Source organism: Taudactylus pleione, unplaced genomic scaffold (assembly GCF_031769625.1).
Source record: "Taudactylus pleione unplaced genomic scaffold, aTauple2 ptg000230l, whole genome shotgun sequence".
NCBI classification, from domain to species: Eukaryota; Metazoa; Chordata; class Amphibia; order Anura; family Myobatrachidae; genus Taudactylus; species Taudactylus pleione.
Window position 1 is genome coordinate 4,306,266 of NW_028284632.1, and position 27,633 is coordinate 4,333,898.

Below are 27,633 nucleotides of genomic sequence, written 5' to 3' on the forward strand. Positions count from 1 at the left end.
GGCGTCCTTCTACTGTTAACAGGGTCTCCAAAAATACTCTGCAGACATCTGCAACTGGCATTTTCAGTGTTCTGACAGAAGTATGGCCAGGACGGATCAAAAGTGTAGGGGGCGGCACTGCAACTCACTCTGGCTACCACTGGCAGAGAGGCTAGGGAGGTGGGTGACTCAATTAGAGGCGAAAAGTCTTTTTCGCCTGTTTTTTTGAGAAAATTTAGACTAAAAAAAATTTGCCAAATTTAATTCCAGGACAATTTCGCCTAAGAGGAAGCAATTCTCCAAAAAAGATTCTCCAATCAATAGCTGGTGAAAAGAAATGCAAAATCTTTATTTTGGGGTGCAAATGTGGGGAAACAACTCAGACCCCTTGGGACAGCCCCTCAAAGGACAAATCTGCAAAAAAAAAATACCTAAGAAACACATGTCATTTTTGGGGTGAAAATTTAAAAAGTGGGGGGATAAACATAAAAAGTAGCGAAATAGACTCCTTGGGGGTCCCCAAGTATGGGTCAGGTGTTTTTGGGATTGCAGGTGCATGCAGCAGGTGGATTTTTCATGTTTTTAAAAAGTTCACTTTAGAGACATAAAAACATGCTAGCACCCATTTTCAAGTACCCCAAATTTGACAGGAATACTTATTTTCACCAAAAAATACAGCTTTATGCCATTCTTCACCACTTTTACAAAGACGCTAATAGCAAGCAATTTACTCAACTTAAGTACCCAAAATAGTCTTATTAGGGCTATTAGTACACATCTATATTGATTCCCTATGTTATGCTGGGCATACACGGCCAGATAAAATGCCTGTCAGACCGACAGACGTTTTATCTGGCCGGCTGCCAGCCGCAGATGTCGCCGACATACACTGTGAGATTTATCTCACAGTGTATTCGGCAGACATCTGCGCTCCGCCCCCGGGGGAGGAGACATTTCCCTGTTCCTTCCGTAGGAAGGAACACAGGAAATGTCTGTCTGTCGGCCGCGGCTGGGCATACACTGCCCGATGCGGCGACAGTTTACCGGGAAATATCGCATCGGACGGGCATGCTGGACAATCCGGCATGCCCGACCGAGCAATATTTAACCCTCGGTCGCCCCCCCCACACGCTACAATTATCGGAGCATTCCGCCGATATCAGGTAATCAGATAATTGTAGCGTGCATGGCCAGCATAAATGTACAGACTAATTACCCCAATTCTTTCAGTACTTTTCGCCTGTTCCGCATCCGCCTGTTTCTGTTTTCGCCTGTTTTGCAATTGAATTAGGCGAAAAGCGGGGACGCGCATGGAATAAATTCGCCTCTGAAACAGGCGAATGAAGCGAAAAGTTGGACAGGCGGAAACTTCGCCTCTAATTGAATGACACTCACTCACTCTTTACAATAGGAGGGAGAACACTGGCATGTCTTCACCTTTAGGAATTTGCTTGATTAATTTTATCAGGAAAAGCTCGGCCAAACGCATCTTTATAAACGGGAACATTACTCTGTTTAATGTATGTTTAACTCGTAATACTTAAGTGGAAATATAATGTTTTGTTATGATAGCACATTGCGTTTGAATTTGTTTATTTTATTTCTGTTTGAACAGTTTTTCTGTTTAATTACTGTCAACCATGCCACTTAAAATAGTCAGTCTTGACAAAACATGCATTCAAATAAAAGTCAGATCTTAATTGTTGCACAAAGCAATGTAATCATTTGTAATTGAATCATCAGAAATGCAAATGTTATCTGCTTGACATTTCCTACCAGTCCTTTGTCTTTTTTAATTATCTTTATTAAAGTCTGGCACTTACAAAGGGAACGGTTGACAATTAAACCCCTGTTTGTTACACTGCTTGATATTTACCTGTGATAGCCTATTCTCCTAGACCTTGATGTTTAATTATTGTTGTTTGTGCCCCCTCTAGGGATTTGTTGGAGAACGTACATTTGAACATTGACCCAGCTACACGAAGAGAATGCAGAAAAAGGTTAGAAAGCACTTTTACTGCTGGTCCCTGTCTTCCCGTGATTGTTTAATGACAAAAGGTATTATATTAAAGAAAACCAAATAAACTGCTCTTTTCTATTAAATAAGAAACGGTCCTGATTATTTTTTATTTCCACCAACAAGTTTCCTGCCATAGATCCCCCTGTTCCAAAGAAAGTAGACAGCTCAATTAGACTTTAATTAATAGTAAGTGGTTTTACTGCAAAGACATTGAAACTGTAGTGATGGTTGATGTAATTGAGGCGGGCAGCTGTATGCACTTGAAAGTTCCTGGTTTTCTACTTTTATCTCTTGTTGTACCTAAGTATTTAGCTTTTATATTGGGGAATATACCACTTTATTTGCACAGCTTTTTGCTCCTTTATGCTGTATTATGATTTTTTTCCATGACAGAATTGTTTCTGAAAGGCAACTTGATGCCTGCTAGCCTGAACATGTCCTCAGTGCAATAGTATTCTGCTTGTATCACTTATTTTCCAGTTGCAATAACCTGAACTAAGTTAATTCCTCACATACACACAGAGGAGATGGCCATTTTGTGAGGTGAATCAATAATCCTAATAATTTTTGTAACTAGCACACAGGAGGTACTCAGGACTATGAATTCGCTATGAACCAATGACATTGCTGCAGAGGTTTTCAGACTCCGCCATTACAGTGCATTCTTGCTCTCTTCTTTTTCTATTCAATTGTTTTGTGTCCCTAGGCAGCACCCCCAACTATTCTATCAATAATACAATTGGTGACTTATAATTTGGGGTATTTTTCTCTTTTTTGCCTTTTTGGTTTAAAATTTAACAATGTATTAACTAGTGCAGAAGTCTCCCATTTCACCGTTTCCTTTTATTACTTTAAGGATATCCATGCTTGAGCATAGGTGACTTAATTAGTACCTCAGTCATTTTGTTTTAAAGATCTGGACTCAAGCATGGACATCCTGAAAATCTTGACTGTAATGGTGGAGTTTGGGAAACTCTGCATTACTGAGTGGACAGGCTGCAATCCCACAGCCCATTTCACAAAATGGCTGCCTCTACTGTGTGCCTATGCATAAGCAAATTGGGCACTATAAATGTGTTTTCAATCACTGAATAATGTATTCAGCACAGGTCATTACAATTTGAAGTATTTAGTAAAACACATTGCTATAATATACTGTATGTATACCAATTTATTCGGCAGCTGGGCAGAAAATTCAAGGGACAATGTTCAAAGGCTACTTATGAATTACAAATCGGTTCTACAGCAAGTAATATGTACTTACTATTGCCTTTGACAAGCCGTTCTCTCATCCACAGCCTGTCACACCGGTCCGTAAGACCTCCAGGAGATACGAGCAGCCTACGATTGCCTCTAAATCTCGCTCGCCATCCCCATATACAAACAGACGCATGTGCGAGTTGTCAGAAGACTCAAAGCAAAGATTGGCCCATCTCAACCTCGGACCCTATGAGTTCAAGAAGGAGACTGACAGCAAGCCCCCATTCGTAGTCAGACACGTATGTTCACTCAGAAAATATTTGTTTTGTAAAACTGGGGATCACTAGTTTACACTTGGTACTATAAAAAGACCTGGAATATAAAACATCACTAGCCAACGTTGATGTAAATATCCAAAATTCAAAATGTATCTTAATCGGTCTAATTATATCACATTAGACACATCATTAAATGGGTAAACTCCAAGTGTCTATTTGTGTACACCATGGCCAATGTAGTGCAGTAATGGGGTCTGAGAACAGCCACCACTAATTTACTAAACGGGTCTGTTACAGACGTTACGGAGCATAGAATAGCTCAGTGTGGGCCTGATTCTGAGCGGCACACACTGCGGATGTTTGTGGAATTGAGCGATTTCTCACCACTGCGCAGGCGCAAAAATGCGTAGAATCTTTTACAGCACATGTGTCCCATGGTGCGGATGCTCAGTTGTGATTGAGACGCAGGGTACTAGATGTATTGGGCAATCCTGGGAGGTAGCTATTCAGATGCCCAAAGAGGGTCCGTCTTATGGGCGTGTCGCTGAACTGATTGCGAACTCTGATGCTTAATCGCACATTGGAGTCCACACTCTGAAGCAGAATCTGCACCAAGCATGGGACTGGTGCATGTTTCGATGTTGCAACCGTTGGTTGCGTCTAAACACAGTCCAAGTGGTATTACAGCGCCTCAAGACGCTCAGAGTGGGCATCTCATCATTATGCTGTTGCTAGCATCAGCCCAACCAGGCAAAGGGCTGGCACTAGCATCAGCATAATGTCTCAGACACGACTACGGAATAAAGTCTCAAAAGCAGTCGCAGCAGTATATAACTCAGAATCAGATCCTATATTCTCAGTCACAGTGGTTCTTCTCATCTGGTTCAGTTGCCAATGTATTTAGTGTAATTTAGAGACAATTGAACATATCTAATGCAGGGCTGGACATAACCAGGAGGACAATAGGCGCACATCTTCCCTGACCCCTAAAATTCTTCAGGACACCTCTTTTCTTTCAGATGGAAATGAGTCAATCCCCCGGCACTTCCATGATGTCCTGCTCTGCCAGAAGTTTCAAATCAGAAGATTGTTCCAAGCTGCACGATGGTAAGTAGAATTTTGTGGACATAAAAAAGGTTTTGTATTTGAAATGATCATAGATCCATTCATCGGCATACCAACGTTAAAGTATTGATTTATATGTACTTTGTAATCAGCTGAGCAGGGCCGTAACTAGGGCAGTGCAGCCTATCCCCCCCATCAGCGGTACACCCCCCCCCCCCAAACACACACACTCACACACACATACACACATACCTGTTCCCTCTCCTGCTCTTCTTCCGCTCACACAACTCCAAACTCCTCCCCCCATTCACGGCACCTCCGACGTCCCTCCTTCTCCACCACACCTGTTCCTTTCCTGGTCTCTTTCCCTTCATACAGCTCCAAACTGTTCCCCACATTATAAGCAACCTGTCCCATAGTGCCTACAGCACGGAGGAGCTGTTGGGCATTGGGCACAGCAGCACGCCATCTGCTTTCGCATGCAGGGAAGGGAGACGACCAGGACCAGCAGTCAGTGAGTGACAATGGTTGAGTGCTGTCACTGTCATTCACCCTATAGAAGGGGGGATTACTGTGTGGCCTAATGTGTAAGGGGCATTACTCTGTGGCATAATGTGTAAGGGGCTCTATTGTGTGACATAATGTGTATAAGGGACACTACTGTGTGGCGTAACGTGAATAATCGACACTACTGTGTGGCGTAATGTGAATAAGGGGCACTACTGTGCGGTGTAATGTGAATAAGGGACACTACTGTGCAGTGTAATATAAATAAGGGGCACTACTATGCGGTGTAACGTAAATAAGGTTGCACTACTTTCTGGCGTAATTTGAATCGGGGGTACTATCATGGGGCCATGTCCCTTCCCCACAAGGCCACATCCCTTTTTTTTTGACATGTGATGCTTTTATTTAAAATATGGGGAGGGGGCGGCACCAATGCCCTTTCTGGCTCAGGGCACCAAAATGTCTGGTTACGGCTCTGCTGCTGAGATCATTGCAAAGCTCTTACTACATCTTTCCTGGTTAGTATTGTTTTAGTATTTATGTTGATACTTGTTGAAGTAAATCTTACATCACAAATCACTCGCCTCCTAATGAGCCTATTTACTAAGAGTAGGCAAAAATTAAGATTTACTATTTGTAGCAGCGATAGAAATTTTTTTTCTTGCTCAATTGACTATAATATTTAGTCGAAGCAGCTGAGTGCTAATGCTAAAGTGTATATGAAACAAATGAATTTCATTTCTGTACACAAACTTTGTTTGAGCCAGAAAATTATTGAAAATATTGTATAAAATGACCTGCAGGCTGTGTGTATAAGGTGTATATAACACATAAATGCATTCTGTGTGTATATTTGGGTCCCATTCCCAAGATATTTCATTATGATATGCAAATATTCCAAATACGGAATATTCCGTTATCCAAAATACCCCTGGTCCCAAGCATTTTGGATATGGGAGACTCAACCTGTAAATAATAGAAATTATAAATATATATTTTATTATAATTAAAAAAGGGAAAAAGTTTTATATGAATAATAAGGGGGAATTTTTTCTGGTCTCACCCCCCCAATTACCTCCATCCTGAGATGACGAAAGCAATAAGAGGATTGTGGAAGTGCATATACTGCTGTGATACTTCTTAAATAGGTTTCCTAGTGCTTTGTATTTGGAAGCCTTTGCTAGAGAGCCCTGGTAAAAGCTAATGCCAGCGAAAGCTTTCACCAACAGGGACTGCTGGGTAAGTAGGGAGAAGCTGATTTGTCTACATATGACAAATAGGCCTGTTAGTGTTCTAAGAACTTCAGTACGGCGAGAGGCTGCTAGTTCACATGTAAATGGCTGTCCAACTTGTCACATTGCTAAACATCCTCAGAGATTGCTATCTCCTTGATTTTACAATGCAGTGGGCAATAAGTGCCCTCCAGCTGCTGTTGAACCACATATCCCAGCTTGCCCTGCTAAAGTTTTAGCAAAACTGTGCCAGGGCATGCTGAGATGTGTAGTTGTACAGAAGCTGGAGGGTTGTTTATTGCCCACCTCTGCTCTAGAGGCATGAAATATGGACCTAGTAATACCTAGATTAACATAAACACTTTGACTTAGTTGGAGTCAGTGTTGTCATGGCTGTCTTTATTTTTTTTTGTCAGATATGGCACTAAATTAACTCCATTAGTTCTGGCAAAGAGGTCCAGGAATCCTGCCTTAGCTCCAGAGCAGCTCCGCAGTGCTTTTCAGAAGTTCCAGGGTCCAATAAACTAGCTGAAGTACCTGGCGTTGCCCAAGTTTAAATCTTCAAGTTATGACGTTTTATAATGTGATTTCGTCCAAATCCATCCAGTTGAGGCCCAGAATAGGCTCCCCGGGTCAAAGTTCTGCCCAACGTCCCCGGGTCAAAGTTCTGCCCAGTGTACACAAACGGGAGGTCTGACCGGGACCTCAACCCCTAGTATGTCTTCTGGGATCCAGTGTTACCACGCTATGATGTTTTCGTCCAAATTCATCCAGTGGAAGGCTCAGAACAGGCTCCCCGGGTCAAAGTTCTGCTCAGCATACACTAACGGGAGGTCTGACCTGGCCTCTAACTCCCCTAAAACATGACCAGGAGATCCAACTGTACCACCTCACGTTGGTTTCATTCCAGTCGGTGCAGGGGTGTCCGAATGCATAGACAGACAGAACAGAACAATTCATTTCTACTTCAGGGTCCATAGGGGGTCCACAGGGTTGACCTTGGGGTATAGCTGGATCTGGATACATGGGCACCACGCAGTTAAAGCTTTAGCTGCTCCCAGGATGCACTTGGGTCCGTCCTCCTCTATACCCCGCCCCCGGCCACAGCACCTCAGTTTGAGTTGGTGCCCGGCCGGAGTCGGGTCACCTGCGCAGGGGGGCTGCAGGAGCAGCCCCCAAAAGCTTTCTATTTTTATTTAAAAAAAAAAAAAAAAAAAAAAGAGCCTGTTAGATTTTTATTTTACAACAGAGGCTCTAGTGTGGCAGCGACGGGCTGTCTATGCAGACGCCCACGCTGCCGCTCTCCTTCCCCGCTGGCGCCGCGACGCCAGTACTGCACTGGGGATCGCGGCGGGAGGCCAGAGTCCGTACTAGCCGGACTCTGGGTCCCTCCCTGGACTGCTGCCGGAGTCGCCGGGGACAAGGTAAGCCGCGAGTCGCCGATTAGCGGCGGCTCGCGGGTTTTGCCTGCAGATGCAGTCCTTTGCCCCCGGTCCTAGGGGACAGACCGGGGGCCGCTAGCGGTGGCGGCGGGCTCCCCCTCTGAGGAGGAATAACCCGTGGGACCACTAGACCACCAGGGATATATGGCAAGCGGGATGCCGGCAAGCCCTGGGGTTAATATGCTAGCCAGTGGAGGAAGCCTTCCCTGTCAGCGGCTCCTCCCCTCAGCTCAGCGCGCCTTTCAGCACGGAGTCTGGCGTCGCTGAGCTGCAGCTACTTGGCCACTCCTCCTCTGAGGTCTCCAGCGGCCATTTTCTCACAGTGGCAGCGCAGATCTTCAGGGAGCACGCGGACCGGTCCCCCTGTGTACCTCTCCCCTGATTAAGGACAGCGTACACAGCACTATAGCCCTCCCAGACACTGAATCTGGGCAGGTTGATTGTAGTGGAAAGGTGCAGTGAGTATATCTTCCTGCATGGTATGTGACTTTTGCTAGTGCTGCCTGTCTGTGCTTATTTTCTACTTACTGTCAGCTTATACCTATCCCTTTACTTCTCCTACAAGCCCTACAGGTGTGTGGGGGAGGGGCGTTTCTACTGACCTCACTTATATAGATCACGTATTTGTGAGGTCCGTCACATACAGTTGTGTGCTACTCAGTGCCATATTGTGGGCTGTTGTTCAGCACACCGGTGAGTGCGTTTTACTTCTACCCTGGTGCCAGATATATAATATATTCTGTCATGTCAGACGAGGAGGTTGAGCGCTCAGTGGCTCCGGTGTTGGCCTCCTGCGGACGCTGTTCTGCAGGAGTAGATAGGGAGGATTTGTCACAGGATGGCCTGTGTAGTCGATGCCAGGTGGCTCCTGGCCCATCCAGACCTTCTCTGGCGCAGGAACCACCGTGGGCGATGTTTTCTCAAGTGCTGGTGTCTATTGCGGACCGTCTGTCAGTCCCGACTGCTCTCCCTACTAGGTCGTTGTCCCAGCCGACCATCCCCCATTCCCCGGGTGTCCCGCAGTTATTGCGGAGTCCTCCTGGGTCTCAGTCGGTGGGTCCCTATGCGGGGTTGCCTATGTATATGCAGGCTTCCCCTGTGCCGCAGCAGCCTGTGGTACCTTTTCAGGCCCCTATGGTGACTCCTCCACCCTGGGTGGATGTGCTCTCCAACTCTGTGCAAAATTTGGCGGCCGCTTCCTCGGCTTTTCAGTCAATGTTGCAGACTGACATGCCTTCTAGGATTTCAAAACGCCCACTCATGATACGGGCTGCTCAGGTATCGGACTCAGAGGGTTCCTCAGTTGATGGGGAGGTTCCTGATGACACTGACTCGGACGCCTCGGTCCAGGAAATGGATACCAAGTCGTCCATTAATGTGCGAGCACTAGTTAGGGCGGTGCGAGCTATTCTTCTTATAGAGGATGAGGCACCAGTTCCTAAGTCGAAGTTTCCTAGTTTCAAAAAAACTAAGGTGGCTTCTGCGGTGTTTCACCTGTCGGATCAGTTGACGGATCATATGGCGGTAGCTTGGCAGGCGCCCAGTAAGAGATTCCTTCCTCAGAAGCGGTTGGCTTCTAATTACCCCTTCCCTGAGGCACATTGTAAAAAATGGGAAACTCCACCGGCGGTGGATTCCCATGTCACCCGTTTAACTCGGGGCGCCACCTTACCATTACCGTCGATATCCTCGCTGAAGGATCCCACGGACAGGAAAGTTGAGACTTGCTTAAAGTCTATTTACTCCCTCTCCGGGGCGGTGGCCCGACCGTCCATGGCCATCTCCTGGGTGGCCTAGGCCATTGAGGGGTGGGCCAATGCATTGGAAGATACCTTCCCGGACGACGCTCCGGATGTCCAGCGGGCGTTGTTGGGACAAATGAGGGACGCTGCTTCTTACATTGGAGAAGCTTCTTTAGATGCTAGTCTGCTGACCTCGCGGGTATCGGCTGCAGTGGTGTCTGCCCGCCGATCCTTATGGTTGCGGTCCTGGAGAGCGGACTCTGATTCAAAGAAAGGTCTGGAGGCCTTACCTTTCAATGGGGAATTACTATTTGGTCCGGACTTGGACAAAATAGTGGACACCCTGGCTAAATCCAAGTCGGCCTTCCTCCCTTCGGCGGCACTGCCTGCTAAGGTTCGGAATTCGGCTTTTCGTTCCTTTCGGGTTCAGGGTAAGGCGAAAGGTCAGTCCTTCCCGAGACAGTCTGCGAGTAAGACGGCCTCTAAACCCAAGAAGCAAGCCTGGAGTGCTCGGCGCCCTTCTTCCAAGCAGGAAGATAAACCTGCGGCCTGATGGGACGGGCCTCCCTCTGGGGGACCTCAGAGTGGGAGGCCGACTTCTTCTATTTGCCCAGCGCTGGCACAATACCACCACGGATGCCTGGGTTCGAGAAGTGGTCTCCCAGGGGTACGCCCTGTCTTTTCGGCACAGACCACCCCACCAGTTTTTCTGCACAAGTCCTTCTCAGGACAAGACCAAGGCGTTACAGGTTCAGGAGGCTATAGAGTCCTTGCTGAAAGCAGGGGTCATTGTTCCCGTTCCTCTATCACAACGAGGGACGGGGTATTATTCGTCTCTGTTTCTGGTGCAGAAACCCAATGGTTCTCATCGCCCTATCCTCAACTTGAAGTCTCTGAACAAATTCCTCAGAGTTCCCAAGTTCAGGATGGAAACGTTACGTTCCATCATTCTGGCGATGGAACCGGGGGATTACATGGTGTCCCTGGACATCCAGGACGCCTACCTCCATGTTCCGATAGCATCTTCACACCAGCGGTATCTGAGGTTCGCTATCCTTCAACACCACTATCAGTTCCGGGCGCTACCCTTTGGTCTCTCCACGGCACCGAGGGTGTTTACGAAGATTATGGCGGTCATGGCCGCACATCTTCGGAACCAGAATGTACGGCTGCTGCCGTACCTGGACGACCTCCTGTTGCTGGCGAGCTCCCCGGAGGTACTGCTTCAACATCTCCACCTGACGATCGCTTGCCTGCAAGCACACGGGTGGTTGATAAATTGGAAAAAGTCCTCCCTGATTCCATCACAGCGGATGGTTCATTTGGGAGCCCTGCTGGATTCGCGTCACCAAAGGATCTTCCTGACTCCGGAGAAGGTCGCCTCCCTACAGCTGCGGATACGCAGTTGCCTGAGCCGTTGCCGCCTGTCGGTCCATTCGGCTATGAGAGTTCTGGGGTCCATGGTGTCGACATTCGACATGGTGGAATTTGCCCAGTTCCATTCCCGGCCCCTGCAGGGGCTGATTCTATCAGAATGGAACGGGTTACCTCACCGGATCCGCTCTCAGGTGCTGGTGTTGTCTCCGGACGTTCGGCTATCTTTGGCTTGGTGGCTTCAGACAGCTCATCTGGTCGAGGGGCGCCCATTTTGGATCCCGGACTGGGTCCTGCTCACGACGGATGCCAGTCTCCGGGGTTGGGGGGCAGTGACCGGCTCTTTGTCGCTTCAGGGTCGTTGGTCAGCGGAAGAAGCACTTCTCCCCATCAACATCCTGGAACTGCGGGCAGTATTCAGGGCCCTGCAGTCGTCCGGCCCCGCTCTTCACGGAAGGGCGGTACAGGTGCAGTCCGACAACGCCACCACGGTGGCGTGTATCAATCACCAAGGCGGAACTCGCAGTCAGGCAGCGATGTCGGAGGTGTCTCGTATCCTGACTTGGGCGGAGGGTCACATTCCAGCGATCTCGGCGGTCTTCATCCCCGGAGTCCTCAATTGGGAGGCGGACTTCCTCAGCCGTCACGACGTGCATCCCGGGGAATGGTCGCTTCACCCAGAGGTGTTTCAGCTACTCGTGGACCGGTGGGGACTGCCGGAGCTGGACTTGATGGCCTCCCGTCACAATCACAAGTTGCCCGTTTATGGGTCAAGGACAAGAGACGCAGGTGCAAGTCTGGTGGACGCGCTGTCGGTGAAATGGACGTTTCACCTGGCGTATCTGTTTCCTCCGATATCCCTGCTTCCTCGGGTTCTGCGGAAATTCAAGCAGGACGGCGGCATGCTCGTGCTGGTAGCTCCGGCGTGGCCCAGACGTCCTTGGTACTCCGATCTCAGGAGCCTCTCCATCGACGCTCCGTACCTTCTTCCTCAGCGTCGGGACCTGTTGTCTCAGGGGCCCTGCCTTTACCCGGATCTGGGTTGGCTGTCTTTGACGGCGTGGCTCTTGAGACAGCCGTCTTGAGGTCTCGGGGCTTCTCCAGTTCGGTTATTGGTACCATGCTCAGGGCACGCAAGCCTGCTTCAGCACGGATTTATCACAGTGTGTGGCACACTTACTTTCAGTGGTGTGAGTCCAGACATTATGATCCTCAGGTGTTCCGAGTTTCTAGGATCTTGGAATTTCTTCAGTCAGGATTGGATCTCGGCTTACGCCTTGCATCTCTGAAGGTTCATGTGTCCGCCTTGTCCGTGTGGTTTCAACGGCGGATTGCAATACTACCAGACGTTCACACCTTTTTCCAAGGTGTTCTCAGGATCCAGCCTCCCTTTGTGCCTCCTGTGGCTCCTTGGGACTCGGCGGTGGTGCTACGGGTCCTGCAGGGTCCTCCGTTTGAGCCTCTTGAGGCGGTGGAGCTCAAGTGGCTGACATTTAAGACGGTTTTTCTCCTGGCAATTGCTTCGGCCAGGAGGGTGTCTGAATTGGGGGCGCTTTCCTGTCGCCCTCCTTTCCTGATTTTTCACCAGGACAGAGCGGTGCTCCGCACTCGTCCTGAGTTTTTGCCCAAAGTGGTCTCGAAGTTCCATATTAATCAGGAACTTGTTGTGCCAGCTTTTCAGTCCCCTGATCTTTCAGCTGGTGAGACTTCCTTAGATGTGGTCCGGGCGCTTAGAATTTATGTAGACCGGACGGCTTCGGTTAGGAAGTCTGATTCCTTGTTTATCCTCTTTGGTTTTCACAAGAGGGGTTGGCCTGCCAACAAACAAACGTTAGCCCATTGGCTTCGTTCCGTTATTTGTGAGGCTTATGCACAGGAGGGCTTACCTGTGCCAGCCTCTGTTAAGGCTCATTCCACTCGTTCTGTGGGTCCCTCTTGGGCTGCTAGACGTGGCGCTTCTGCTGTTCAGCTGTGTAAGGCGGCCACTTGGTCTTCAATTCAAACGTTTTTGAGGTTCTATGCGTTTGACACCTTTGCCTCTCAGGATGCATCCTTTGGGCGCCGGGTACTCCTTTCAGCACAGGAGCGTCCCCGCCCTTAGTTGTACTGCTTTGGGACATCCCCAAGGTCAACCCTGTGGACCCCCTATGGACCCTGAAGTAGAAAACAAGAGATATGGTAAGAACTTACCTTTGTTATCTCTGTTTCTACAAAGTTCATAGGGTCCACAGGGCGCCCGCCCTGACGCACCTGGCTTCAAATGGGCTGTGTGGCTGGTCACCGGTTTTCCGTCTCCCATTTCTGTGAGTATGGTTTCTTGTGTGTTCCAGTCTTCCTTCTCTCTGTTTAGTCTCCTCCTCCGGCCTTGGCTGCTTACCAACTGAGGTGCTGTGGCCGGGGGCGGGGTATAGAGGAGGACGGACCCAAGTGCATCCTGGGAGCAGCTAAAGCTTTAACTGCGTGGTGCCCATGGATCCAGATCCAGCTATACCCCAAGGTCAACCCTGTGGACCCTATGGACTTCGTAGAAACAGAGATAACAAAGGTAAGTTCTTACCATATCTCTTGTTTTTATATATAAGATTGAATTTGTAATTGTTCGATACATTTTGTGAAGGCAGAAAAGTCACAAGTCACACAAATAGCATCTGTACAGGTAAAGCAGAAAATACAGCATTTTAAAATATTAATATACATATAATAACAATTACAAATTGATAAATCTTAGGAGTGGGAGACCTGATTGAAGTTCTTGCAGCTTTAGAGGAAAAAAGCAGTTTGTCATATTTATTGGGAGAAAAGTACTAATGTTTGGAGAGTGAATGCCATTGTTACTTGGCCAGTTTATATCGCACACCAACTTGCAGAAGTGCATTTTATGGAAGTGTTTAATGGCTGTGAAACTGGAGAGTGGTAAGGAATGGAGCTCAAGGACAGGTGCAGCACAAGATAAGTCCTAGAGGAAAAGATAAGTAGGCAGCGATTACATCTGAAGTATCTACATATAAGCTGTTATGTGATGTCATTGCTGTAATATATTTTAAGGATATTAATTATATTCTGTGACCTTAGAATTGCATTTTTTAAGTTTATCACATTAGAATAAAAGGAAGTAGCTTTATTATTTTGTTGTTGTACTGCTTTGTTCCATTACTTTTCTTATGTTGTTTATGTTCTTTTAGTGTCGCTATTAGTACTGCTGTTCATAAAAAGGTTTCATCTGTGAACCTCATATTTGGCTCGTAATCAATAGTATTTTTACATTTGGTATCATGGTGCATTCACCAAGCCTGTTCTGTAGTGGCATAATGGTGTACACTTTCTTATTAATCAGCATGACCAGTAGACAAGGCTGCCATTAGTCGGTACAGGGGTACTGATATATGGGGCCCTCTGCCTGACGATGGACCTCGGCCTAGCAAAGGGTGCAGCCATGCCTCTTAAGATTATGTGACCACATCTGGGTGTGTCCAAGCCTCCACATGCTTGTCTATGCCCCCCACTACCGGACCCTGACACATCTCCCAGCGGCCCTGTCAGTAGCTAATGCATTAACCCTTTGCTTCCCTCATTCAAATATGTTGCTGTAATACTATTATGATATAGTTGTAATACAATCCAATTATAGCAGCAGCGAGTACAATCGCGCCTTTAAAATCCCCCTTCTCTATAAAAGGTGTATTTAGTGCCATAATTGACCAATTGCATAGTACTATAAGGTATTTGTAATAAATGGGAATAGTAACTTGTCTGAGTATGTGCATTATCAGTGCACCCAGTCATTACTTTGTTCACAGTTAATATGCAGACAGTAATGTCTCTTATTAGGCTCTATATGAAAGGATAAGACTAAATTGAAGTGGGCTGAAGGACCTCTGATGTCACAACCATGTGACCCATGAAGGCAGGGGGAGGAGCTTAGTTTAGGACATGGGACCCATAGTGTACCCTCACGGGCTCGCTTTGCTCACCCCGCTTCGGGCAGGGTGGCTCACTTTGCTTGCCACAGGTTACCATTCACAATCTCTGCCCACGTGGATAGTAAAGCTGCTAACTCACCGGCCTTGCCCCTCCCCCTGTCGTCGCGGGTCACGTGGCGTCAGAGGTCCTTTAGCCCACTCGGATCTAGCATCAACCCTGTATGAAATACGACACACTATTGTGCTTCATTGTTTATTGACCATGACAGCTGTCCCCGGCCAGCTAGGCAGGCTGCACAGCCCACTCACTATGTAATAGTAAGGTCATTTCAGAAAATCAGTTTGTGTCATCCAGGTGAGTCCCCAGGGTAACGTTCCACGTGACTCCATACCATTTCATTTTGACAGAGCTGCTCTTGTGAGAGGGAACTAGTAAATGAGAAAGGTGGGCGTTGGGAATATAGTATCAGGTTCTAGCTCTCACACAATGCACAAAGCATGTAACCAGCCAAAGATGAATTGCCTCCATCGTCTGAAGTCACATGTTTGTAATAGATCTATGCATCTAATGACATAGTGTTAGGAATATACTGGTATATGCAATAACTGGGGCACATAACACACATCACAGAACTGTATGATGGGGCTGTCAGTTATATTCTTCCCTCATACACTGGTGGGTGTCAGACCAGTGTACAGGAGCGTGCAGAGGAGAGATTTCCCCTGTGACTTACATGGAGGAATCATTCTACAGGGCATTACATGAGTCATTACATCATTTCCAAGTGTCTCTTTGCATGCAAAACTCCGGAAAGAGACTTGAATCCGCTTAGGGGGGTTTCCATATTGATATGAATGTGTAAATTCTTGGCTTATAAACTGCAACCTTTAATAAATATATAGCGTTATCCTATTTTTCTCTGTGTCACATTCCAGAGCAACAAAAATAACCTCTTCATGTTTACATAAAGCCGGGGTGGCCAGCTTCTGTCCTCAGGGACCTTTAACGGTTCATGTTTTCCTGATCTCCTAGCTGGTGCACAGGGGTTTTCATTGTTAACTGACATATTTTTGAAAGATCCACAGTCGATCTTGAAAACATGAGTTGTTACAGGTCCTTGAGGACTGTGGGATCTATGTACTAAGCCTTGGATAGAGATAATGGGCCTGATTCAGAGCCGCTCGCAAAAAGCGAGCGCTCACTCTGAATCAGGGCGGCCGCTTTTTATTTTTAAAACCGGCCTCCTGGCCGCTCGCATAGCTGTGGGTGACAACCCACAGCTTTTGCGAGTGGCCAGGTGATGGTCGCGACCATCGGGCTTGCGACGAGACCCTTGTTGTAGGGTCTCGTTCCCGCAAGCCCCAGTGAGCTTCCGGCTCTAATAGAGCCGGAAGCTCACCACTGACTTCACTCGTGATGTCAGTGGGGCCGCCCCCAAACGGCAGGCGTTCCTTCGGGAACGCCTCCGTTTGGCCAGTAACCCCCCCCCCCCCGATAATATCCCCCGTCAACATCGACAGCCGTCCCTTTTGGATGCAAGCGCCGGAGCGAGTGATTTCTCGCTCGCTCCGGGGTTCGCCTGCGCACTGTCCGGCCATCGACCCGCTTGCGAGCGGGTCAGAATCAGGCCCAAAGTACCATCCAATCAGTCCCTAGCTGTTATTTTTCAATCACAGCCTGTAAAGTGACAGGAGCTGATCGGTTGGTACTTTATCTCCGGTCCACTTGATCTCTCGCCACGGCTTAATACATAGACCCCTGAGTTTGGCCACCTCTGATGCAAAGTAATGAAGGAAGACTACTATAAGGAAAAAAAACAGTGTGTTTTAGTAAATATTACATATTTACCTTAGTTATTTAAATCCATTTTAAAGGTCTAGACCTCTGTTGGACAACCTATACTTAGCTTAACCTGTGTCCCCACCCGCTAAGTGAAGCCAGGATGGAATGAGCCCTATTGAAGCAGGTATGGACGGCTTACTATACCAGCTTTCGGCAACAGTGTAAATTGCGTTCCGGTGTCCTGGCTGCGTTCCTATTGCTACACAGAGATGGCGTGCGGCTTCGATAAATTAAGAGAGGGACCTTGTTAAGGTGAAAATTCCCATTAAATATTGTAACTTTTTGTGGCGTTATGCGTGCAAGGTTCAGGCTGTTCACTTTCAGCCTTAATGAAACTCTATTTTTAGTTTATAGTCTTGAATAATTTAAAAATGATTTCTCTTTTCAGATCTCTCCATTTCGGGCAGAAGCAGACCCATCTATCCCAATGTAAGTATCCCGGAAAATGTGTGCGGGGGCAGGATAACTAAAGGAAATACATGTTTTGGACCTTAGTACATAGGTATACAGGCAGTGGCGTAAGTTCATCCCAGACGCCCGGAGGCAAGTTATCATTTAGTGCCTCCCTTTCTCCCATATTTACAGCCCTAAGTGGGGTGAACACATTGTGGGTGATGGAGGAGGTGCCCATTCAGTGCTGCCGCCCGGCGCCTCTATTGTCTCCCATAGTTCTGCCCCTGTATACAGGACCTGATTCAGAGATAGACTGTATTGTAAAGCCGCATGGAATTGGCTGTGCAGTACCGTCCAACTAATAATCTATTGCAGAAGATGGCGTCTGTACTATAAAGATGACTCCTGTCAGCATTTGCGATCTGAGTGCTGCATCCGAAAACGCAGCTTCGAATCATCAGTTATCGCCCATCTGAGTAAGCTGAAGGAACCAGGTACTGGTAATCCGAGAAAACGGGGGGGAGAGCTGCGCACCCCTTTCCGGAAACGCAGGACAACCACTCCCACGCTTCGCTCCCCAAGTGGCCCCAGCACGTCAATCATAGGCTGTATTCAATTAGTTTTGCATCGGCGAGAAATTTCCGCCTGCCTGACTTTTCGCCGCCTCCGCGTGTTTTGGACGCGAATACTTTTCGTGCGCGCTTCCGATTTACTCCATATTCAATTGCCAAACAGGCGAAAACGGAACCCGGCGAATGTGAAACAGGCAAAAAGTGCAGTTCAAATTGGGGGAATCACTCTGTACCCCTGAAAAAGATGGGCTGACTTCGGAAATCATTATGGTAGTTTAGTATTAGCCCTAATTGGACTAGTTAGGGTACTTAAGCGGTGGTAATTGCTTGCTATTAGCGTCTTGGTAAAAGTGGTGAAGAATGGCATAAAGCAGTGGTTTTTGGAGCAAATAAGTTGTCCCATCAAATTTGGGGTGCTTGAAAATGGGTACTAGCATATTTCAATATCTCTAAAGTGAAGTTTTAGAAAAATGAAATTCCTCCATCATACAAGCACCTGCAATCCCCAAAACACTTGGCCCCATTTTAGAGCACCCCCAGAACTTTTTATCGCTAGTTTTTTAAGTTGTCCCCCCACTTTTTTCATTTTCGCACCCAAATTTCTAATGCGTTTTTTGGTGTGTTCCTGGAATTCTTTATTTATTTTTTTGGGGTGAATTGTCCTTTGGGGGGGAAGGGGTGTACCAAAATTTCTGAGTGGTTTCCGAACATCTGCACCCTAAAATACAGATTTTGAACTTCTTTTCTCCTGCCATTCTGTGGAGAAAAAGTATCGCCTATTTCAGTGCATTGACTTTTCGCTTAGGCGAAACCGGACTGGAATTGAATATGGGGATACATTTTCAGGCAAAATTTTTGCCAAAAAACATGCAAAAACGGATTTTCGCTCCGAATCGAATACGGCCGGCTTATGGACACAGCGTGCAAAGACGCACGATCCTTTCTACACATGCGCAGAACGAGTCTTGCACAGACCCTCAACAGTCAGATGTACACAAACGTATCAGGTTTGCGTAAATCTCTGAATCGGGCTCATAGTTAATAGTGAATCAGATAGAAGTCCATCGAGGTCAACCTTTCAAAAATGTCATAATTCTGTTGATCCATCCGGTTGTTAGAGCAGCCGTCTTTCCTATCGGCACGCATTTCCGCCAGCCCCATCCTTGGGGCAAAAGATCCTTCTGAAATCAGATAGAAGATGAGAACTTTTCCTTACTGACCAATTCATTTATCCGCAAAGTGCAGCGGCTGACAATTACCGATTGTCGCTGATAATTACGGCAGAGCAACATAGTTCCTTCTACTGCAAGGTAAAACGAGTGATGCGTCTGCAATGAGCGGCCATTACCAGCGTCTCCATGCATTCTGATGTTACATCGCAGGCATCACTTTTAATTGAACTGCCTTTTTTGAATTTTTGACAGGAAGTTTCATAGGTCATTAAATGGAGAACGGGTCCTTTATTGCATTCAGGTAACTTATAGGCCAGACTCATAGGGTGACGCTTATAAACATTGGTATACATTACGAATGTGAGTATACCCATAGTAACTAAACAGATTTGAACTCCTTTTTCTTGTGAAGTTTAAGCATTTTAAAGCTAAGAACTGATTGGTTGCTATAAGTAACACCACAGTTTTCCTTTGTACCACTTGTCTTTCCCTTATTGTTTATACTAGTCTCTACTTATTTGTCCTGGTTGATGTTCCACCCCGGCCCTTCATCCTATGATGGTAAGTGAAATGAGGTTCTCACCTCTGCTCATGGCCTTCAGCCAGCTGCTGCCCCCTTCCAAATTAGCCAACAGTAGCTCACTCCTGAAACAGTGATTGCTGAAGATAACGTATAAGTAGATGTGTCCTCATGCACCTAGCCTCAATACACCATACAGCTTGAAATGCCTGGTGCAAGTGAGCGGTGTAGCATCTTTTTTGTCCAAAATGCGTATTCGTTTGTGATTGGATGTGATAATCAGCTTCACGAGATTAATTTGATATGCGACAATTGTATATCTGTGTGTCACTGAGGATGAATCTGTATACGAAGTGCTACTATGTAGCGGCCACGCCTTTTTTCCACGCCAAGTTCTGTTGTGCTTAGTATACAGACTCGGGGCCTGATTCAGCAAAGATCGCTATTGCGATCGCAAATGCAATTATGCACGCAGAGTCATTGCTAATGATTGCAATCCAGTGCCATATGCACCCTAACTTAAGGAAGCCCACTTTACCATACACACATCTGTAATACTTAGAAAGTCTGCGAAACCATCAGTAACATCGGGTACCATCGCAGCCTCACGCACACACAAGGTCTGACCTTACTCAGAAATTGCTAACCTCAGCGCATGCATTGAAAGCAGAACTGCGTATGGCATTGCAGTGGCTAATACACGCCCCTATAACGGCATTCAAACGCACTTGCACGCCTGCATTTCACCAACCACACCAACCCCCCTCACCACCCCCAAGCGCTACTTCCAGTCAATGACTCTACGATCGCCCAATCACAGTGGAGTGTTCGCGTACGCGCACTGCGATGTGTGCGCAGTACGCAATAGCGATCCTTGACGAATAAGGCCCCCAGTTGCATGCAGATATACAGGTGTCGCATAACAAATTCACTGCGGTCTCTTGAAGTGGTTTTGTTACATCACATTGTGACTAAGACACATTTTTGGGCGAAAAAAGACGCTCAGCGCAAACTGTCACACAGGACCTGGCGTTCCGAGAAGGTCTGTTTGGCGCGACTGCAGCAATATTGTATGAGGACACATCTGTCCACCCACAGCTATAGCGAGCGTCCATGATGATGGTCGCGATGGTCAAGACCATCGGGCTTGCGACAAGACCCTGCGGTGGGGTCTCGGTGACCGCAAGCCCTGGAGTGATTTTGGCTCTATCAGAGCCAAAATCACTCCCACTGACATCACTAGTGATGTCAGTGGGGCCGGACTCAGACGGTAGGCATTCCCATGTGAACGCCTCCGTCTGGCAGCTACGCCCTCGGCACGCCCACCAAAGGGGGCGTGCTGTCACGCACCATCGACAGCACGCCCCCCTTGGTGCGAGACCCATAACGACGGCTTGGCCGTCGTTATTCGGGTCTCGCGCATGCGCGCGACGGATGCGCAATTCGGCACCATCGGCCCGCTTGTGAGCGTCCTGCGCTCGCGAGCGGGTCTGAATGACCCCCATAGATTGTAAGCTCCACTGGGGCAGGCACTGATGTAAACAACTGAAATATTCTCTGTAAAGCGCTGCGTAATATATGTGCGCTATATAAATGCTCATAAATAATAATAACCATTTACTTTGAATAAAACCTTGTAAGCCATAACTGTGAGCCAGATATAATTTTAAGTTCATTTTTACTGTATCTAAACCTTGTATTTAAATGTTCTTTCTCGCTGACATAGAACTGTCCGTCCACCGGTGATTTCTAATGACTGGAACATTTCACATTTTTCTTATGGGCAATTTGTAAGGCCCTGGCTGTACCAGTCACATTCCTGGTACCTGTACTCATTAGCAGAAAGAATTTAGGAAGCTACCAATCTGCCTGACACGCATTCTTTTTCAAAAAAGCTCATTCCAGTGTGGACTTGCATCATCCATTATTCTGTAAAGTACCTTGCTATTGATCTTTGACTGATCTCATACTTCATTATGATCTAGGTTTAGTAGCAATACCATTGTACTAAGGACAAAACTCTCTAACATTCCATCTCAGGTGCCCTCTTATATCTGCCCTGTCTAAGTTTTCAAATAACGTGAAGAACAAGATTTACAACACGTTTATTTTTTTCCTACTCTGTGACACTCCGAAGCCAGGAGACTTGTAATGGGAAATAAAAACCGACAACGTGTTTGATCGCTTGAGTCTGTCGCTGCGGAATAGACATTGAGCGACACTTGTATAAACAATGTCTGGGTACAAATGGAGCAGAGGGTCTGATTCATTACGGATCGTAACTGCGAATGCAATAGCGATTACGCAAGCAGTTCAACTGTGATGGTATGCTAATCCATTCGATCGCAGTGCCGCTGCAGCACTACATAAGGACGCCCACTATACCTTACACACATCTGTAATGTTTAGCAGGACTGCAAAACCATCGGTACAATCGCGTACCATCGCAGCCTCACGCACACTTGCACAAGGTCAGACCTTACTCAGATATTGATAACTTCAGCACACGCTGTCAGGTCTCAGGCTGCATAGGGCGTCGCAGTTCCAACGCACTGGCATTCTGTGTTTACCCGACCACCCTCCACAAACGGCACTTCCTGTCAATCACTCTGCAATGGGTCTGCGCAGTCCCGATCGCAGTGGCCAGTTCGCACATGTGCACCGTGATGCATCCGCATGCACAGTACGCAACAATCGGCCGATTGCGTGCATATTAGCAGTTGCGTTCCTTGCTGAATTAGGCCCAGAATCATATAGAGAGGGGAATTCAATCAGCCCCTGTTCAATTAGCCCCGCTTTTCGGGGATTGCTTTTTGGGTCTCGTGAGAAGATATCTGCATTAACCCTGCAGTTGTATGGTTATAACGACTAGTTAACGCACATTGCTGTGTACTTTCCATGGATTCTGTGTGTTAACACCCGATAACCAGTAGGATGTGTGAACAGCACTCAAGAGGAAAAATTATAGATGGTGAGGGAGCAGCTTAGTACTGGAGATGTCCTATCTCCAACAGGTTTTGTATAGAAAGAAGGCTTTGTACTATGCGCTCACCTATTTATGGGAGGTGAAGATATAATGTGCTGTTGCGACAATGTTGAATGAAGACTGAGAAAAATGGATATATTTAAAACTGGTTGTTTTATTCTGGTAGACACAATGCTCCAGTATCTATTGGTATATATAAAATCTCCAAATATGGGTGGGTTACTGGGAAAGTTAGAGACTCCTTTAGTGTGTCTCTGGGGGTCATTCAGTCCCGCTCGCGAGCAGCAGTACGCTCGCAAGCGGGTCGCTGTTCCCCACTGCGCATGCGCACGACGGAGGGAGCTCCATCATGCGCGAGACCCGGGGAGCGACGGGCTTTCCATCGCTCCGGGTCTTGCACCAAAGGGGGCGTGCTGTCGATGTTGATTGATAGCATGCCCCCTTTGGTGGGCGTGCCGGGGGCGTGGCTGCCAGACGGAGGCGTTCCCATGGGAACGCCTACCGTCTGAAGCCGGCCCCACTGACATCACTAGTGATGTCAGTGGGAGTGATTTTGGCTCTGATAGAGCCAAAATCACTCCAGGGCTTGTGGCCAGTGTTAACGCTCGTTAACATGTTTATTTAACGGGCGTTCAGGAGAATTTGGGATGCTAATTGAATAGCCCCGGGCGTTAAATTCCGAACCTACTTCCCTTTATTACCCACAGTCATTTACTGCAGGTAATTGAATTCCCCACAGAGACTGTTATAATTATTGCAGCTTTTGGATTTTTTTTTTCTTAGTTGACGATGCTTAAATCGGAGTTCAGGTAAGGTGTTGGCGTAGTTAAAGCTTATTTTTTGAAATATTGTCTGCGATTTAAAATAATTTTTGAAAACCACGGGCACTGAGTATTGTAAAATACATACACACTTCATAAACAGTTAACAGTGCACGGTTTTCATCTTGTGTGGATAATGTAGTAAATATCTGGAAGGTGTTTTTATTTCTAAAAGCTGTGTTATATTTATAGTGCCATTTGCGTGTTTTGCCAGTTTGTGATGCTTGTGCCAGAGTTGATTACGGTCATTAAAAGTAGATGCTGTTAAAACTGCTCCGTAATACTCTTTATTTTAAATGTTAAAGCATGCTTAAAACTATTAGAAGAAAACATAGCTTGGAATAAAACAAAATTAATTGTCAGCCATCAGCTAGCAGAAACATAAGCAGCATCCATGAGTTGTATTGAAAAGTTTAAATGTGCCATATTTTTTTATCATTTGTGGGTTATGTTTTAATTAAGACTTGGTATTGTGTTATAAAAGTTGGAGCTGGTTGTAGAAGTATGTTGGGGCGTGGGAACTGCGCTACTCCTCAGTATAGAGGTTTATCGTTGAGGTTTGAAGTCTTTGGGCCGTTCTCAATTTGGAACTAAAAACAGTTTTCGTCAAAACTTTTTCGCCGATGATGTAATTTTCGACGATTACATTTATTCCCGTATTCAATTTTAGCGTCTTTTCGCTGGTGCGATAACACAATGCAATGTAATAAACAAAAAAATTTCGCCTATGAATACCTGATGGAAAAAAGTTCAGAATTGGGGTTTTGGGGTACAGAGGTACGGAAACCACTCTGCACCCTTTGTACACTCCCCTTGACGCTAACTGCGTCAAAAAATGGTAAAAAAAACACAAAGGACACCTCAAAAAAGCACTTTGAAAAAGTGGCCGAAAATTTTCAAATTGGGGGTACAACTTCAAAAACTAGCGAAATAGCAGGTATGGGGAAGTTTTTTTTTTCATTGCAGGTATTGCTGAAGGTGCGTTTTTTGGTGCACTTTAAAGCTTGATTTTAGTTATTGTGAACTACAGTATCATGCACCCATTCTCATGTACCCCAAATTTGTAGGGACTACTTATTTTTCCAAAAAAAAGTGGCAAAATGCTATTCTTCACCACTTTACCAAAGACGCACCTATTGAGACCAATTTAAAACTCCAAATACCTTTTGCAGGGCTATTTGGGGGTACCCATCGTGAACCCCCATGTCAAAGCATCTTTTGGGGGGGGGTGTCAGGCTGATTTTCCCAAACATTATATTTGTTTTTGCCGGGTACCATTTTCGCCAATTTGGAATTGAATACGGGGATGCGCGGGGACGCGCACGATAACTTTTTGACGGCAAAATCTCTGATGACAGCGAAAAGTCCGGCAACTGACTTATCCGATCCAAATTGAATACGGACCTTTGTGAGATGTAGGGGAATCCAGTTTCCCCTTGGGGAATTGTAGCAATGACGGTTTCACCATAGAGGTGCACAGCCCTGTGCAACATAGGACTAACCCCGCCCACTTCCAGGACATAGACTATATGTGCGCCACCTGCCCCCCCCCTCCCCCCCTCCCGGGATATAGTTTACTTACCTACTGGGCGGCGACCACTACTGTTGTCCCCTCCCTGCATCACGTCCAGCTCCCAGGGAACAGACTGCCTCGTTTCAGATACAGCACTTTCACATCAGTTGCTTTGTATTCCAAAAGAGGCTGCCTCTTCCTAGGGCACCGGCTGTGATGTGAGGAGAAGACTCTGTAGGTAGGGGTTGAGGTTGCCTAAGGGGAGAGGGGGTGCACACACGCCTGTGGGCAGAGCCGTAACTAGACTTTTTGGTGCCCTGTGCCAGAAAGAGCATTGGCGCCCCCCTCATTTTTCAAAGGGACATAATGCACCCAAAAAGGGCCATGGCTTCATGCGGAAGGACCAGGGAAGAGATAGGGGAGGCCAGGAGATGCTGGGGATGAAATAAGAGGAAGCTACAAGCAAGAATGATAATAAACAGAAATTTGACAGGCCCAAACAGCGCCCCCTGACCTGTGGTGCCCTATGCCATGGCACCGGCCGCACTACCCTAGCTACGGCCCTGCCTGTGGGTTTCACACAGGCACAGGTTTCCCAGAGGAAAATGCCTGTAATTTTCAACCACTTATTCAGTGGTTAAATATTTATTTTTCCAATAGGAGCCAACAACAGATCATAAACGGTAATCAGTACTTTCCATAGAATCGAGAAAAATTACGCATTTTGCGGGTTGCAACCTGCTTCACCAGAAAAGGATATACTATACTTAAAAATGTAGGTTCTGCCATATAATGCCTCTAAGTGGCCAGTTTCCCGTGTCCGCTTGAAATTATTTGCGTGTAGCGCTCAGCCATCCGTCTCCGACCAGAGCATGGCTCAGAATGGCTAGAAACCCTGGCTACACGCTTATGACACACCCGTGAAATAGTTCTCTTGCATCGACATGTGAAACATTAGGGTTAGGCTCCGGGTGGAGTGTTAGGTTGGAGAATGCTCACCAGAACGCCGCTCTGTCAGATGACTCCGCTGGTAGTGACAGTCACATGACCGCCAGGACCCAGAAGATGCTGCTGCAGCAGTTGGGAGCAGGCTAATGACTGCTGGGCCATCAGGGAAGATATGTTGACATTCTATCATGTTGAAATGTCATCATTATCAATGTTGACATGCTAAGCATGTCGACATGAATGTCAACAAATGGTGATGATGTGCTAAATGCCAGTAATTGGTCTGCAGTCTTAGGGCCGTATTTAATTAGCCGCGAAAAGTCAGCTAAGTTTCGCCTGCCGGACTTTCCGCCTACATCGCATATTTTTGGAGAAAAGACTTTGCGTGCTCGCGGCTGCTTTTCGTCCTATTCAATTCCAAAGGACGCGTAAACGGGACCCAGCGAAACTCAAACAGTGCTGTCAGATTTGGGGAAATCAGCCTGACACCCCTAAAAGATGCAATGACATTGAGGATCACTATAGATACCCCCGAATAGACCTGCTGAAGGTATTTGGGGTACTTAAATGCTCTCAATAGCTTCTAATTAGCGTCTTTGCACAAGTGGCGAAGAATATCATTTAGAAGGGTTTTTTTTGAGAAAATAACTAGTCCCAGCAAATTTGGGGTACATGAAAATGGGTGCTAGCATATTTTAAAGTTGCTATAGTGAAGTTTTAAAAAACGTTAAAAATCCACCTGGCGCAATCACCTGCAAACCTAAAAACACCTGGGGCATACTTGGGGACCCTCCTGGAGCGTATATCGCATGTTTTTTAGTTTGTCCCCCAAATTTGTTTTTTTTCGCCCCCCAAAAAGAAAGTGCTTTTTTTTGGGGTGTTCTTAAGTTTTTTTTTTTACTTTTTTTTACACAGTTTACCTTTGGGGGGCTGTCCCAAGGGTGCAGGGTGGTTCCCGCAAGTTTGCACCCCAAAACCCCAATTCTGCACTTTTTTCCGCCTAGCTTCATAGGCAATCTTTTTCGCCTTTTCCAATGCATTCACTTTCCGCATCAGCGAAAAGTCTTTGGAATTTCAATTAATTCAATATGGGGATAAGTTTTCGCCTGGCGAAATGACGTCACTGGCGAAAACTTTGAGCCGAAAACGGCTTATCGCAGCTAATTGAATAGGGCTCTAAACCTCAAACAAAAATATGCAATTAGTTCATGACAGAGAGTATCTTCCATAATTTACTTCATTACAGAACATTGATTTGTAACGCTCATAGTCTTGCTAAAAGCTTTCCCCAGAGACTGAAACATTCCCCGCTCCTGTTGAGTGCATGTACAGTACTTGTGTAATGTGCATTCTTCTCCTCTTCATCCCGAATAGATTTCTGTCTATCTTCTTCACCTAAAAAGCTGCTTGCAGACTTTGTTCTGTGGGGTTGGGTATGGGATGCCGGCGCTCAGAATTTTGACACCTGTTGGTCGGTATCCTAACCCTCTCCCTAACCCTACCCTCCTTCCCCGGTGCCTAAACCTAACCCTCCCCCTCCCCACTTCCTAAACCTAACCTCCCCCCTTAGTGCCTAACTCTAACCCTCCCCCTCTCCCTACCCCTAACCCTACCCTCCTTCCCCAGTGCCTAAACCTAACCTTCCCCTTCCCACTTCCTAAACCTAACCTCCCCCTTAGTGCCTAACTCTAACCCTCCCCCCCGTAGTGCCTAACTCTAACCCTGCTACTTACCTTCGGGATGCTGGTGCCAGGATTATTTTTCTACTTCAGGGTCCATAGGGTATCCACAGGATATCTTGGGGTATAGGTGATGACGTCAGGCACGGACACCACAGAGTTAAATTTTCAGCCTCCAAGGATGCACCAGGGTCCCTCTCCTATACCCCACCCCCAAGCCAAGGCAATTCAGTTTCGTGGGTGTCCGGCCAGAGGTCGGATCACATTCACAGAGGGGGCTGTAATAGCCCCACAAGATTTCTTCAGAGTGCAGCTGTGGCTGCACAAGATGAGCCTAACAGCATGGACAGTCAGTACTGACGTCCATGCTGTCGCTCCTACACCCCGCCGGTACCAGAACGCCGGTACTGATCCGGGGATGCTGGTA

At 46.9% G+C, this 27,633-nt stretch overlaps 1 protein-coding gene across 2 annotated transcripts in view; it reads left to right on the forward strand.

Moving 5' to 3' along the window:
• SPATA6 (spermatogenesis associated 6) overlaps positions 1 to 27,633 on the forward strand; it is a 161,356-nt gene that overhangs the window by 13,338 nt on the left and 120,385 nt on the right. For both annotated transcript variants that reach the window (XM_088479347.1, XM_088479348.1), the window contains exons 3-6: positions 1,917 to 1,979; positions 3,298 to 3,498; positions 4,497 to 4,584; positions 16,991 to 17,031. In XM_088479347.1, coding sequence (XP_088335473.1) covers positions 1,968 to 1,979; positions 3,298 to 3,498; positions 4,497 to 4,584; positions 16,991 to 17,031 — 342 coding nt within the window. In that variant the 5' untranslated portion in view covers positions 1,917 to 1,967. The remainder of the gene's footprint in view (positions 1 to 1,916; positions 1,980 to 3,297; positions 3,499 to 4,496; positions 4,585 to 16,990; positions 17,032 to 27,633) is intronic.